Source organism: Ictalurus furcatus, chromosome 9 (genome assembly GCF_023375685.1).
Source record: "Ictalurus furcatus strain D&B chromosome 9, Billie_1.0, whole genome shotgun sequence".
Lineage (NCBI taxonomy): Eukaryota > Metazoa > Chordata > Actinopteri > Siluriformes > Ictaluridae > Ictalurus > Ictalurus furcatus.
In genome coordinates, this window is record NC_071263.1 from 4,288,623 (window position 1) to 4,305,000 (window position 16,378).

Sequence of the window (16,378 nt, forward strand, 5' to 3'; positions counted from 1 at the left end):
TGAATGGTTGCTTGTGCTCCTGAAAATTATTTAAAGTATACTTCACAACACCCAGTGACAGGAAAAATAAAAGACATCATGTGATCAGTTAATCAAACGGACTGTCAATCAGATCAATCAGTGATTCTTTAGCATTTTTTTTAAATACAATGAATTAGTCTTATATGTTACCCAGCCAACATCAGCAGTTAAGTCTGATTAGCTATGACCAGCTAAGACCAGCCTGACCAACACTGACCAGCTAAGACCAGCCTGACCATCTAAGACCAGCCTGACCAACACTAACCAGCTAAGACCAGCCTGACCAACACTGACCAGCTAAGACCAGCCTGACCAACTAAGACCAGCCTGACCAACACTAACCAGCTAAGACCAGCCTGACCAACACTGACCAGCTAAGACCAGCCTGACCAACACTAACCAACTAAGACCAGCAAGACCATCTAAGACCAGCCTGACCATCACTGACCAGCTAAGACCAGCCTGACCAACACTGACCATATAAGACCAGCCTGACCATCACTAACCAGCTAAGACCAGCCTGACCATCACTGACCAGCTAAGACCAGCCTGACCAACACTGACCAGCTAAGACCAGCCTGACCAACACTGACTAGCTAAGACCAGTCTGACCAACACTGACCATATAAGACCAGCCTAACCATCTAAGACCAGCCTGACCAACACTGACCATATAAGACCAGCCTAACCATCTAAGACCAGCCTGACCAACACTGACCAGCTAAGACCAGCCTGACCAACACTAACCAGCTAAGACCAGCCTGACCAACACTGACCAGCTAAGACCAGCCTGACCAACACTGACTAGCTAAGACCAGCCTGACCAACAGTGACCAGTTAAGACCAGCCTAACCATCTAAGACCAGCCTGACCAACACTAACCATCTAAGACCAGCCTGACCAACACTAACCAGCTAAGCCCAGCCTGACCAACACTGACCAGCTAAGATCAGCCTGACCAGCTAAAAAAAAAAAGTGGCCAAAACCCCTCTAAAACCAGCCTGCTCTACCAGCTATGACCAGGCTGATAGACCAGCTAAGACCAGCCAACCAGCTTAGGCTGGTTTTAGCTGTTTTTTTTTCAGCAGCGTTAGCTGCTTCGGTTTTCCGGAAACTGCCGAGTTTATACGACAGCTTTAGCGCGCGCGCGCGCGCCGGTCGCTGTGTGGATACAGCAGAGTTGCGGTTCAAAGTTCCTCAACTCTAAAACAGAAAACTTTAGAAGCGGAAGAATCTTTAATCAGGAGTGAAGTTAAACAGGAGGTGAGTCAGCACTTCTAGAACCGAGTCACTTACCACCGTGACTTAACATTTAAGTTCATCATTTTAAACAATCCTTATTTATAATATAGTTTATTTATAATAAATCTTTACTTTATCCATATTCACACTTGATCATATGTTTTTCACGTGGTGATGTGAATAATAGTATACGTGAAGACCACATGTGAAAATAAGAACACACACACACACACACACACACACACACACCATTTGGAAAATCCATTGCATGTGTGTTTTCTGCAAAGTTTTATTCCCCACACATTAAAGCGCACAGAGTTGAGAAAGTGCACACAGATGGGATTAGACCTGATCCACTGCAGTGACAGCAGTTAGACGGGTGTTATATTTACACTGAGAGGTGAGACAGGTTCCTGAAAGCAGTAGGCCTGGGTGTTAAATCTTGCTCTAGATGTTGTGTGCTGTTTCCATGGAGATGAATTCAACACTACACTACAGACTGTGTGTTTCAGTGCTGCAAAGTGGATCAGTCCTGTCTCTCCCAGACACCGCATTTCTCTCTGATTTATCCCGGGAAAAGTGCAGCGTGAGTCATTATGATCATTACACACTTTTTACTTCACAACCTGATATTATATTTCATTTATCTAACAAATTAGAGCTGTTTATACTCGAATATTCCATCTACACACACACCCAAACCAGGTCTTATTAACACACAGCACTTTTCTTAGTTTCATTTATTTACTTATTTGTTTGTTTTCATTCAGGCTACAGAGTTTTACATTAAATCCTGTAAATGAAAGTGAGCGATTCGGCTTAAACTCTTACACTGGAAAAAAAAAAAAACCCTGCATTTAATGAAGAATTTGTGCTTTAATGGAGCTGAAATTGATGAAGGAAATAACGAATAAAGGCTACAGAGAAAGAAGGACAGGAAGAGAAATGAAAGAAAGAAAGGGATTAAAAGAGAGAGAGAGAGAGAGAGAGAGATGTTTATATTTCAGAATAGAGTTCCTTCATAGTGAAAGTTGTGTATGTGAATAAATGTGAACTGCATGGCAATTTATTCCCGATCATAACAAACGCATATTTATACTGTAGTATATTCTCTAATAAACATTAGCATGGATATTTTCCAAAAACTATAAACGTATATTTTATATACAAGTATATTTTAAAATTGGTTTTCCATATGGGAAGAGAGAAAGGAAGAAGGAAAAAAGAAGGGAAAACAAATAGGAGAACAGGAAGGAGAGAGAGAATTACAGGGGAAAAGAATGAGGAAGAGGAGGAAAGGAAAGAGAAAGAAAGAAGCTTGAACGGTTCCCACACCCTGAGTAGACAAAGGAACGTCAGATGTCCCAGATAAGAATGTGGATTCAGAATGTGGATCTGATTTCCATCATGCACTGCAGAATGGAAAAGGGTGGAGCCTGTAACAGATTATGGATACATGTTGATGAGATGAGGTACAGCAGAATTATGGAATGTAAAGACGAGGTGTAATGATGATCTTCTGGACTGAGTTTTAACCCCTGCTTCTCTCTCTCTGGATGTTCAGATGTCTGACGGAGGTGGAGAGGAGACGAAAACGACGACGATGACGACGATGAAGATGAAAAGGAGTGCAGTGGCTGTGGGCCGTCTGGAGGTTCTGCAGATCTACAAGCTCCTGCAGTTAGTGCGGGAGAGAAATAAAACGCAGGTGGAGAAGATGGTGCGTCTCGGTGTGCCCAACCTGATCAATATGACAGAACCGAGCGAGGGAACCGGTGTCCTTCACCTGACCTCCATCTCCAACGACCTGGACATGGCTGAGTTCCTCCTGTCTCTAGGAGCTCACCCTGATGTCCAGGATAAGAGAGGACGCACTCCGGTCATACTCGCCGCAGAACTCGGTCATGACGCTATGCTGGCTCTCCTGGCAAAGAACCACGCTGACATGAACCTGGTGGAAAACGAGGGGAAAGGTGCGCTGGGTTCTTTATTCTTTATGAGATATTTATTATTATAACTATTGTAATTTTTTCTCTCCTGTCTGTCTCACTGTGTAGGAGTGCTGTTTTATTGCATCTCTCCGTCAAAGAGGCACACATGCTGCCTGCAGGTGGCGCTCAACAGCAAAGCCGACATCAATAACGTGTCCAACGCAGGGAAACCGGTGTTCCTGCTCGCCTGTGAACACGCCGAGCTGTGCGAGAACATCTGCATCTCGATTTTAGAGAGCGGAGCCGATCCTAACGCCACCGATCAGGTCTCTCTTTCTACTAAAAGTGTAACTCTGAGCAAACACAATTTTCCAACATGAATATTTCATCCATCCATCCATCCATCCATCTTCTACCGCTTACTCCTTCTTCAGGGTCACGGGGAACCTGGAGCCTATCCCAGGAAGCATCGGGCACAAGGCGGGGTACACCCTGGACAGGGTCAACATGAATATTTACGATATTTAAACCCTCTGAACTAGTTTTAGACAGCTGATACTACATTGTTTATGATCACAAAACCCGAACCAATCACAGAACAATATGATAATATATGCTAATTATTAGAAAGTGGAGGAAAATATTGTCGTAAAATTACAACCTGAGTATCTTATTCTCTCTTAAAAAAAATTATATTACCTTTAACATGATTCATTATTGTCATTTAAACTCACCAAGAATATATGAAAATGCAGTTTTGCATATTTTTGCATATTCATATATATTTGTAGATTCTAGCATTTTTAATAAGGATAAAAGTGTAATAGAAATTATCCATCCATCCATCCATCTTCTATACCACTTATCCTTCCTTCAGGGTCACGGGGAAACCTGGAGCGTATCCCAGGGAGCCTCGGGCACAAGGCGGGGGTACACCCTGGACAGGGTGCCAATCCATCGCAGGGCACACACACATACACATTCACACACCCATTCATACACTACGGACACTTTAGACACGCCAATCAGCCTACCATGCATGTCTTTGGACAGGGGAGGAAACCGGAGTACCCGGAGGAAACCCCCACAGCACGGGGAGAACATGCAAACTCCGCACACACAGGACCACGGCAGGACTCGAACCCCCGACCCTGGAGGTTAATAGAAATTATATTGACTTTTATACGTCTTTGTGTGTGTGTGTGTGTGTGTGTGTACAGGTAACAGGGCGGACGGCTCTGATGGAGGCGGCGAGGGCGGGCTCAGTGGCGTTAGTGAGACACATCCTGCAGAGAGGAGGAAACCCAAACACGGCGGATAAACAGCAGCAGAACGCCACTCAGCTCGCCGCAGCCGGAGGATTCTTCCAGGCAAGAGACTGTAAAATGATCCGTACTGTAAAATAATAAAACACTGTGCTGGGATTCTTCTTCATATATTCTGCATACCTACCTGATAATAATAATAATAATAATAATAATTATTATTATTATTATTATTATTATCATCATTATTATTATTATTATTATTAATAATAATTATTATTATTATTGTTATTATTATATAATAATAATAATAATAATTATTATTATTATTATTATTATGCGTTGTTATATTGTTGTTTTTATTATGATTCTTTGAAAAAATAATAAGGAATGTTGGAGCTGTGGATGGCCATACAGATTATTTAATGATATATCATTATTATTATGATGTTGTTGTTTATTAGGTGTTGCGGGTGTTGTCAGCATACCAGGCAGATTTCAGTGCGGTGTGTGTGGAGGGAAACTCGGCTCTGCATCTGTCTGCAGCTGGAGGTCACACTGAGTGCTGCAGGTTTCTGGCACAGAGAGGTGTGTTACAGAGAATCAGTTTTGTCATTAATCACGCTCTCTCTAACTGTAACTAACGACATTAATCTACTTCACCTGCAGGATGCAACCCGAAGCTGAAGAACATGAACGGTTTGGTTCCACGTCAGATCGCAAAAGCACACGGCCACAAGGCGGCGCTGAAGGAGCTGCAGAAGGCAGAGCGAGTGTTTACAAAGTTCTCCAAACCTGGCACGGTTAATCCCAACGAGCTCTGGGCTCTCACGCTGCATGACTGGTCATGTGAACATGAAGAAGCGTTGAGGAAAGCCTTCCAGCTCGCCCAGGAGACCGACACTTCTGTGGAGAAAGTCTCGAGGGAGAAGTTTGCGTACGTCCTGCAGGAACATCACGCTCCCGTAGATCAGGAACATCTGGAGAAGATCATCGCTGACCACGACAAGAAGCATGAAGGTGTGATTAACATCAGCGACTTCTTCAAGGGACTGCAATACCTTCACAAAGCGTTCGTCCTGTCGTCCTACGAACCCAAGACGAAGAAGAAGAAGAAAGGCAGAAAGGGCAGGAAAGGGAAGACGAAGAAAGGGAAGTCTGTGGTTCCTCTGTCCATCTGCACGCTTCCTCCTGACATCATGGGGAAAAGACCGGATGGTGGTCCGCAGTTCATGATTGAGTCTTATCAGCCGTTCACCGATACGAAGCGATTCGACCGTGACCGTCCACCTTCTCACCCCGTGGAGGACGACTCGGCCTGGTACGTTGACGAGCCGCAGAAGGTCTACACCAACATTAACCGCTGTGTCCGATCCGGAGACTTCGAGTCGCTGTGTTTAGCATTCAGTCAGCGTCTCCCTGTGGACATTAGAGACCGCTTCTACAAAACACCGCTCATGGCCGCGTGCAGCAGCGGCAGCTACGAGATGGCCGAGTTCCTCATCACGCTCGGGTACTGAGCACAACAACACGGCTACTGCATACAAACAAAACGAACAAACAAAAAGGTTCAATAGAGAGAGAAACAGACAGAGGTACAGGCAGAGAAACGGAGGTACAGACAGAGGTACAGGCAGAGAATCGGAGGTACAGGCAGAGGTACAGGCAGAGAAACGGAGGTACAGGCAGACAGATGGAGGTACAGACGGACAGAGGTACACACAAACAGATGGCGGTACAGACAGAAACACGGAGGTACAGACAGTCAGACAGGTATAGACAGACAGACTGAGGTACAAGCAGGTAGATGGACGTACAGACAGAGGTACACACAGACAGACAGACGTGCAGGTAAACAGGTGGAGGTACAGACAGAGGTACAGACAGACTGATGAGCAGACAGACTGAACATCAGACTATGAATAGAAGGAATAGACAGATGAACAGAGAGACAGACTAACATATAGGTTTATATATTGTATGGGTATATCTGCGTGTGTCTGTGTGTGTGTGTGTGTGTGTGTGTGTGTGTGTGTGTGTAAGGGAAAATCCATGGCTAGGTGTGCGTTACACGATTTTAGTGCACGATGTGGAGTAAAGAAGCACCTGATGCGAAGAGGAGTGCATTACAATGCACACCAAACCATGGATTATCCTTCACACACACACACACACACACACACACACATATATATATATATATATACGCATATATACGCATACAGTATATACCTGTATGTTAGTCTGTCTCTCTGTTCATCTGTCTATCTCTTCTGTGTGTGTGTGTGTGTGTGTGTGTGTGTGTGTGCAGGGCGGATGTGAATGCATGTGATCAGTTTAAGTGGACTCCTCTTCATCACGCATGTCACGCAGGACAGCAGGACATCATGGAGCTGTTAGTGAAACACGGAGCGGTGGTGGACGCCGTGGCGTTAAACGGAGCCACGCCCCTAATGAAGGCCATTGAGAGCTGCAGACTCAGCTGTGTACATCAACTCATCACATCCAATGCTAACGTACAGGCCACAAACAACAAGGGTACTGAGAGAGAGAGAGAGAGAGAGAGAGAGAGAGAGAGAGAGAGAGACTAATAGAATAACATCTCTGTAACTGTGTTGTAAAAATGCCTTCACAAACATGATTGTTTTGATCAACCATTAAAATCAGTCAGGCACTAGGGGGCGCTAATGACACACACGCACGCACGCGCACACACTCACACACACACACACACACACACACACACACACAGAGCTCCTCTCCGAGCCTATAAACACTAGACTGTAGATCTGTAATAACAGTCTTCTCCTGTGTGAAATCTCAGCGCTCTGACACCTCATGACTTACACTGGAAAAATAAACAAATAACAAGTTGGAAAATAAACATATAATTTTAATGTCTTATCTAATTGCGTAACCGTTATGCACTGACATCTGACGATGCCCATAATGTATCAATACAACGTATATTACAATATATGGCATATCATATCGCTCAGCCCTGGTATTCCTGTTTAACACGACTGACTGTCTAAACTCTATCTCTTTACTGTAAATAAAATCTCATTAAAAGCTCATTAAAGTCAATATCAGTCACATGAGTTTGCATCTCTAATGATTATACCTATGTCTCTCTATGTTTTTTTTTTTTTCAGGACAGAGTTGTTTGGACATCGCCCGTGTGTACGGAGACGAGAGAATCATTGATTTGGTCAAAACAAAGTTCGACAGCCTTCCCAAGTGCAAAGATAATAAAAAAGGAAAAGGAGGAAAAGTGAGAGCAGCACCTCAGAAAGCAGCACCTGAGAAAGCAGCACCACCTACAGGAGAGAAGAAGACACTGACAGAGAAAGAGGTTATTCTCACACCATCTCACACGATCATACTCCATCTCACACTATCATACTCCATCATACTCCATCTCACGACATCATACTCCATCTCACACTATCACACTCCATCATACTCCATCTCACTTTATCATACTCCATCTCACACTGTCATACTCCATCATACTCCATCTCACACTATCATACTCCATCATACTCCATCATACTCCATCTCACTCCATCTCACACCATCATACTCCATCATACTCCATCTCACACCATCATACTCCATCTCACACTATCACACTCCATCATACTCCATCTCACTTTATCATACTCCATCTCACACTATCATACTCCATCATACTCCATCTCACACCATCATGCTCCATCATACTCCATCTCACACTATCATACTCCATCATACTCCATCTCACACCATCATACTCCATCTCACTCCATCTCACACCATCATACTCCATCTCACACTATCACACTCCATCATACTCCATCTCACTTTATCATACTCCATCTCACACTATCATACTCCATCATACTCCATCTCACACCATCATGCTCCATCATACTCCATCTCACACTATCACACTCCATCATACTCCATCTCACTTTATCATACTCCATCTCACACTATCATACTCCATCATACTCCATCTCACACCATCATACTCCATCATACTCCATCTCACACTATCATACTCCATCATACTCCATCATACTCCATCTCACACCATCATACTCCATCTCACACCATCACACTCCATCATACTCCATCTCACACCATCATACTCCATCTCACACCATCATACTCCATCTCACTCCATCATACTCCATCTCACTGCATCATACTTCATCTCACTCCATCATACTCCATCTCACTCCATCATACTCCATCTCACTCCATCATACTTCATCTCACTCCATCATACTCCATCTCACACCATCATACTCCATCTCACTGCATCATACTCCATCTCACACCATCATACTCCATCTCACTTTATCATACTCCATCTCACACTATCATACTCCATCTCACACCATCATGCTCCATCATACTCCATCTCACTCCATCATACTCCATCTCACTGCATCATACTCCATCTCACACCATCATACTCCATCTCACTTTATCATACTCCATCTCACACTATCATACTCCATCATACTCCATCTCACACCATCATGCTCCATCATACTCCATCTCACACCATCATACTCCATCATACTCCATCTCACACCATCATACTCCATCTCACTTTATCATACTCCATCTCACACTATCATACTCCATCATACTCCATCTCACACCATCATGCTCCATCATACTCCATCTCACACCATCATACTCCATCTCACACCATCATACTCCATCTCACACCATCATACTCCATCATACTAAATCTCTCACTATCATACTCCATCTCACACCATCATACTCCATCTCACTGCATCATACTCCATCTCACTCCATCATACTTCATCTCACTCCATCATACTCCATCTCACTCCATCATACTTCATCTTACTCCATCATACTCCATCTCACTCCATCATACTTCATCTTACTCCATCATACTCCATCTCACACCATCTCACACCATCATACTTCATCTCACTCCATCATACTCCATCTCACACTATCATACTCCATCTCACTCCATCTCACACCATCATACTCCATCATAGTTCATTACAATCCATCACACTCCATTACACATCATCTCACACGATCTTAGACTATCATACACCATCTCACAACATCTCACATCATACTCCATCTCACACCATCATGCTTCATCTGACTTCATCATACTCCATCTCACACCATCATACTCCATCTCACTCCATCTCACACCATCATACTCCATCATACTCCATCTCACACCATCTCACACCATCATACTCCATCATAGTCCATTACAATCAATCACACTCCATGACACATCATCTCACACCATCTTAGACTATCATACACCATCTCACAACATCTCACACTCCATCTCACACCATCATACTCTATTATATACCATCACACACCAAATCCTATAGCACTGCACTACATAGTGTCTGTGTGTGTGTGTGTGTGTGTGTGTGTGTGTGTGCAGGCTGAAGCTGTCTTACTGGACCTGAAGGAGAGAAGAGTGAATCTGAAAGATCACATCATAACTGTGAACCAGAACATCACCATCACCTCCAACACACACGACATTCACTTCACACCTAAAACTGTGAGTGTGTAGTGTATAGTGTACAAAAAACAAACACTGAACCTTTGTGGAAAATCAGCAGCAAAATGTGTGTGTGCGTGTGTAGGTGTGGGGGAGGAGGTTAGCATCGTCTGCTCAGCATATGGAGCGGAGAGTGGACAGGAGGAATCGTCTCTCATATGAAGTGGACTTCAGTGACTTTGTGATGCCGTTTAATAAAAATCTGATGAGGAAGCTGAGGGAAGTGGGTGTGGCTGAGGACCAGTAGATGAATAAAGCAATAAAGGTATCAAATTAAATGCATCAATAAAAGGGAATAAAAAGTCCGTATTTATCATTTACTGCTCGTTGTTCGTAAAAGAAAAATTGTGGAACATTAGTGTGAGAGGTGGGCGTGACTGAGAGGGTGGGTGTGACCAAGGGGGTGGACGTGTCCAAGAAGGTGGGTTTGACCGAGGGGGTTGGAGTTACCAAGAGGGTGGGCGTGTCCAAACAGGTGTGCATGTCCGTGAGGGTGGGCGCGACAGAGACGATGGCCGTGACAGAGGGTGTGGGTATGTTCGAAATGGTGGGCGTGCCCGAGATTGTGGGCGTGTCTGAGAGGATGGGTGTAACCGAGATTGTGGGTGTGATCTATGGGTGGGCCTGTCTGAGGAGATGCTGTGAGCGCTGTAGTGTTTCCTGTCCAGAGTAAAAATAACCGGGATTAAGACGATGATGAGAAATCCATGATGAGCCTCACTGAGGTCCAAACCACACACTGAGAACAACACCTGTCTCTCTGCACCATGTACTGTCCTCATCACTGCACACACACTCATACACACCCACTCACACACACACACACACTCATACACACACGCTCATACACACTCTCATACACATACACACACTCATACACTCATACACACACTCATACACTCATACACACCCACTCACACACACACTTATACACACACAGTAAAAGTGGAGAAATGAATTAAACACTAGATGACTCCAGCACTGTCGATATATATTAACAACAGAGTCTTAAACTGAGTGTAATATGAATAGTGTAAGGTCTGTGTGTGTGTGTATGTGTGTGTGTGTGTGTCTGTGTGTGTGTATCATGTTGATGCTGCTAACACCACAACATCCAGCCTGGTGGAGAAAGCACTAAAACACTAAAAAGACACATGTTCCATCAAACCCCCGCACTGCTTTGTGCACAGTTCTGTCAGTGTTAAGTGTAATGTGTGTAATATTTCTTGTTTATTTGATGTTCTGTTGTTTAGCTTTTCTTCTCCTTCTTTCTCCTTCTTTTTCCTTCTTTATTTCATCTTAATAAATCTCACCTGCTGGGGTTTTAAACCCGACTGGAGAATATCTTTATCTGATATCAAAATCAATGTGCTGTCTGCAGGAACGTAAGTGGATCGTCTCGGAGGAACCTCGGTTCCGTTCGTTCTCATGAACAGATCAAATATCTGCTGAACAAAACAAACACGCTTCAGAAATGTGAAACTGGAGAGAAACTAGAGACGTGGAGCTCAGAGCCGGCCTCGTTCTCTTCCTCATCATCCATATCATTTTTATTCAAAGAACCAAAGATGTTAAATTCATCATTTACACCACAACGCTGCTGCTGCGGCTGCTGCTGAGTTCTGGATTGTGATTGGTCAGGAGGTGTTGATTAGTTTTCTAGAACAGCAGCTCTGACAGTAGCGCAGGTTTATATTAATGATCTCGTTCCGATGCGTTATCGTTACTATAGTAACGGCTCGTTCACAGGGATGTGTACAGCGGACGCTCCACATAAACGGATTAAATAATGTGTGTAAGTATTGATTTCTGTAAGGAGACATTTATGTAACATGTATGGAAGGAGTCTCCAGTGTCAGGGCTTTGTAACAGTCAGAAGTAAAACTTTAACTTTTCCGACATCTTCAGGACAGAGGAGTTTACGCTTCTTTTGTCTTATATTAACTTGAAGAGAGAGAATAAAGAGAGAATAAAGAGAGGGAATAAAGAGACAGAATAAAGAGAGAGAATAAAGACAGAGAATAAAGAGAGAGAATAAAGAGAGGGAATAAAGAGAGAGAATAAAGCAAGAGAATAAAGCGAGAGAATAGAGAGAATAAAGAGAGAGAATAAAGAGAGGGAATAAAGAGAGAGAATAAAGTGAGAGAATAAAGAGAGAGAATAAAGAGAGGCTGGTGAGGGAACGAGTGTTTATAGCTGCTATAATGTAAGTGACAACAGGAACTAACTGGTTTCACCAACATCAAATGTAACTTTAAATAGATAAAAAGTATGACGTGATGTCCTTTAATAAAAAAAACTTGTTTGTTAGTAAATTGCTGTTGATTAATCATATATAAATGTGATTATTTCTTCCGTCCGTTTCCTCTGAACTGTCTTCAGAGTTATAGCATTTTTCCAGCTAATTCCCTAGGGTGCTAAATAGCAAAATTAGCTAACACATGTTAGCAGAGTGGAGTTAGTGTAATAAAACCCCACATGATTATGAACACACTGTGAAATGTTAGTTTGAAAATCTCTTCTTTTTTTTATCTCAGTAGTTGAACAAAGCACACTTTAATAAATAACATTAACACCCTAAACTTTCTGTGTGGTCACATGACATAGCCTAACCGATCAGAATACAGAAAGGAGAAGTCCGTAGTGATGAAACCATCAGCAAATATCGAGTTGAGTTCTATGAATATGCAAGTATGAATGTAATAAATATGCACATATGCAAATGAACAACTTTTGCATTTGATTTATATGCAGTGAGCAAAAAGGCAACATCTTCCAAGTGCCCAACTGTGAGTGACACACACACACACACACACACACACACCTACCTCCTGCAGTGCTTTACTTTATCTTTCTGTTTTATTTCCTCTCCCTGTGTCCCGTCCTCATATGACAGAATCCACCACCAGATTATATTTCAGATTCTTTCCCCATCTCATTTTCTGACCAGATCTCTCTCTCTATCTCTGTCTAACACACAGATACACACACACACACACAGGATGTTAATGTGCAGCACTGAGACATAAAAACCTTAAGTGTTATTGATCAACTCCTGTTTCTCTATCTATGTGTGTGTGTGTGTGTGTGTGTGTGTGTGTGTGTCTCAGTGGGACTGGACTGTGTGTCTCTGATTGCCTGAGAGTGTGTATAATCAGACACACCTCTGCTGGAAGGCAATGAGCCTCTCTCTCTCTCTCTCTCTCTCTCTCTCTCTCTCTCTCTCTCTCTGGTGCTAATTACCTGCTTTCAGCTTAATTGAAACTGAAGGTTTTGTGTTTGAAGCTTGTATCTAATCAAAGAGAACTAAAATCTAATCAATGATTTGACCTTTTGACCTTTAGTGTACACAGCCGCAATATTAATGACGTCACTTCCTTATAAAAAACTTATCATTTTAATTAAACACGAATGCCGTTATGTTATCAGTTTTATTATCAAATAAATGATTATTAAAGAGCTCCACTGCGCTGAATGTAAACATCCTGACCACGCCCCCATTACGAATTAACACCTCACGTGACCTCCTTGTTGCCTTTTTTAGGGGTTTAGGGCACTAAAACGTCACGTGACTCCTCGTGGCAGGTGTTTAAGATTTCAGTCTGATTGTAATGTTTTACTTTTATTTCTTGTTTTTTAATGTGAGTCTCTGCTGGGGGGATTCACGCGCAGGTTGACCACGCCCTTCGGGACGTCAGGGCGCGTCGCCATCTTCGCTGAGGGCGGGGCTTCACTCCGAGCTCAGTGTAGAGGATGGATTTGTTGTGAAAGAAGCTGAAGTCGGGCTGAGAAGATAAACACACACACACACACACACACAATCACAAACACACATACACACACGGGACGAGTTTAATTCTGAGTGCTGAAGGTAAGATTAGAATTTTATTTCTATTTCAATTCTCTTTTACCGACTTTACCACCGCGTACAGACTAGGATTATTCTCTCTCTCTCTCTCTCTCTCTCTCTCTGTGTGTGTGCGTGTGTGTGTGCGTGTGTGTGTGTGTTGTCGGCTAATTTTAGACTCAGTAATAAATAATAAAAAGTGCGCCTTTTGATGTTTCTTTGAGAGAGAAATGTGATTTCAGCACCGCGGACAGCTCCACAGGAACTAAAGACAAAAAACCAGGAAATTAACCTACATCAACATCAGCACTCAGCAGCACGCGCTCACCTGTAACATTCACCTTATTATTACAGAACATAAAAATAATATTCAAGATTAACACTTACACAGCTTTAATAGTTTACAGCATGACTTTATTCTCACAGTGACAGAGATTAACACACACACACACTCTCTCTCTCTCACTCGGGCTGTGTCCTAATTTACACACTCAGGTGTGATTAAAAGTGAAGTATAAAGAGCTTTTTTGATCGAGCACGTCCTGATTCAGTGAAGTTTATGTTTTATAGGAAATGCAAGTGCTTTTTCCTCATTCATCAGCTAGTTTGCTTTGCACCTAAACAGAATATAGTGTGTGCTTTATTTCTTATAGGCTGTGTCCTGATTCAAATTCGTGTGTGTTTTTCAGAGGAATTATAGCATGTACTTTGCTCCTAGGGGAAATTATAGGCTGTGTCCTGATTGATTCAGTGAAGTGTACTTATCTCCTAGGCATGAAAAAAACAGAGCAAGTCCTGATTCATATAATGACTTGTGCTTCAGGGGAAATAAATGTGTTTTTTTTTCTTAAAAGAAATTATATGCTGTGTCTTGGTTTAAGGAATGAAGTAGGCTTCGGGAAAAATTATAGGCCGTGTCGTGATTCATGCTTTTTTTTGGTTTACTTTAGTTTTGGGGGGAAATAATTGAGTATAGGCTGCGTCCTGATTCGGTGAAGTGTGCTTCATTTCTAGAGGACATTTAGAGTAATGCATGCTTTGGGGTTAGGATTAAATATATGCTGTGTCCTTATTCATAGAGTAAAGTGCACTTTAGCTGTAGGCAACATGTGATTTAGTCAGTAAAGTGTGCATTGTTCTGAGAGGCACGTGTGTGTGTGTGTGTGTGTGCATGCATGCGTGTGTGTGCGTGCGTGCAAGCGTGTGTGTGTCGGTTGTGTCCTGATTCATAGAGTGAAGTGTACTTTGTGTAAGAGAAACATATAGACTGTATACTATATAGCAACGCACATCGAGTGTGTGATTTAGGACACAGCCTGAAAGATCCTGCATGCTGTGTGTGTGTGTGTGTGTGTGTGTGTGTTGCTGCAGGTCACTGTATTTTAATCAGATTTATATTTTAAACACTTTTATTACTGACTGCTATAAATAGTAAAACTATAAGCTAGTGACCATGTTTGAGATGTACAGTCTGTGTGTGTCTAAAGTGAGAGCAGTGTGTGTGTGTGTGTGTGTGTTAATGAACACTTGTCGTCTGGATAAACGCAGCTCGTTAGCTGATAACGATGAGAGACCGAGCTTTTCTCCTGTCGAGCTCCTAATCAGAACTGAAGTACAAACCCTCGACTAATCACCTCGTCTTCTCCTTCAACATCTGGAATGATCCATTTCACAAACCATTTCACAGCTTCGTAGACGTTTGTTTGTTTTTAAATGATCGGCAGTAAATATCACTTCACAAGAACAGGATTTTTACAAAGTACTTCAATAAATCAGTTTCGGGTTTTATTTATAAAACAAATCGAAATGAATAACGAGTGAGAATCGTGATTTTCAGACTTTACCTCGTGAACAGTGTGGTTTATGGGGGTTTTTGTTATTCGTGTATTTCCTGTGAGAGAATTTTAATGTTTGTGTTACAGTGATAACAATCATTCTTACATCAACATAGTTAAAGTAAAGGCAGAATTTCCACTTAAGTAAAAATGTGTGTGTGTGTGTGTGTGTACAGAGTGAGCAGTACAGGAAGTGTAATAAACACTATGTGTGTAAGATGGGTGATGATAATGAACACTGGAACAAACACTGCAGCAGAGATGATAAACGTTTGTAGTTCATGTAATCCTGATCCGGCGCAGCTTCAGTTTCTCCTCTCACACACGTTTATATAAATGATTATTTAACTTAAAGAGTCTCATCAGACCAGAGACGAGCTACAGGACGAGAGATGTTCACTTAGATAGAAGAGTGTTTTCACATTTGTATAAATTATTTGTTTTATTGACTCTCTCCGGTCTGATTAATGATCTGATCATGTGACACGTTTAAAGTCAAAACAGGAAGTGACACACAAAAAAAACCCATTACCACTTTAAATTGTCTTATTTATAGCCATAAAGCAGTGGTCACCAAACCTGTTCCTTGAGATCTAACTTCCTGGAGGTTTCATCTCCATCCAAACTCTAACACGCCTGTTTTAGTTGATCAGGATGTT

The 16,378-nt window shown here is 42.4% G+C and overlaps 1 protein-coding gene across 7 annotated transcripts; it reads left to right on the forward strand.

Annotated features, from left to right (window-relative positions):
- The first annotated feature begins 1,203 nt into the window (after window positions 1-1,203).
- On the forward strand, window positions 1,204-14,202 carry ankef1b (ankyrin repeat and EF-hand domain containing 1b). Of its 7 annotated transcripts, none has more exons than XM_053632285.1 (12): window positions 1,223-1,284; window positions 1,551-1,849; window positions 2,828-3,236; window positions 3,321-3,520; window positions 4,415-4,564; window positions 4,924-5,047; window positions 5,129-5,972; window positions 6,771-6,997; window positions 7,615-7,814; window positions 9,915-10,037; window positions 10,123-10,302; window positions 13,684-14,202. In XM_053632285.1, exons 2-11 carry the CDS (start codon window positions 1,715-1,717, stop codon window positions 10,282-10,284), a joined length of 2,574 nt encoding a protein of 857 aa, XP_053488260.1. In that variant the 5' UTR covers window positions 1,223-1,284; window positions 1,551-1,714; the 3' UTR covers window positions 10,285-10,302; window positions 13,684-14,202. The 7 variants fall into 7 exon arrangements, with proteins under 7 accessions (XP_053488263.1, XP_053488259.1, XP_053488265.1 ...); XM_053632286.1 differs by lacking the exon at window positions 13,684-14,202 and adding an exon at window positions 2,467-2,735 and having other exon boundaries at window positions 1,225-1,284; window positions 10,123-11,349; XM_053632284.1 differs by lacking the exon at window positions 13,684-14,202 and having other exon boundaries at window positions 1,220-1,284; window positions 1,690-1,849; window positions 10,123-11,349.
- The last annotated feature ends 2,176 nt before the right edge of the window (window positions 14,203-16,378 follow it).

Bases quoted from the DNA above. Each gene is read 5' to 3' on its own strand.
- ankef1b (XM_053632284.1), top strand. From the start codon at position 1,715: ATGTTGTGTGCTGTTTCCATGGAGATGAATTCAACACTACACTACAGA. The intron at 4,565-4,923 runs GCAAGAGACTGT...GTTGTTTATTAG, and splicing joins CAGCCGGAGGATTCTTCCAG to GTGTTGCGGGTGTTGTCAGC. The intron at 5,048-5,128 runs GTGTGTTACAGA...CTTCACCTGCAG, and splicing joins CAGGTTTCTGGCACAGAGAG to GATGCAACCCGAAGCTGAAG.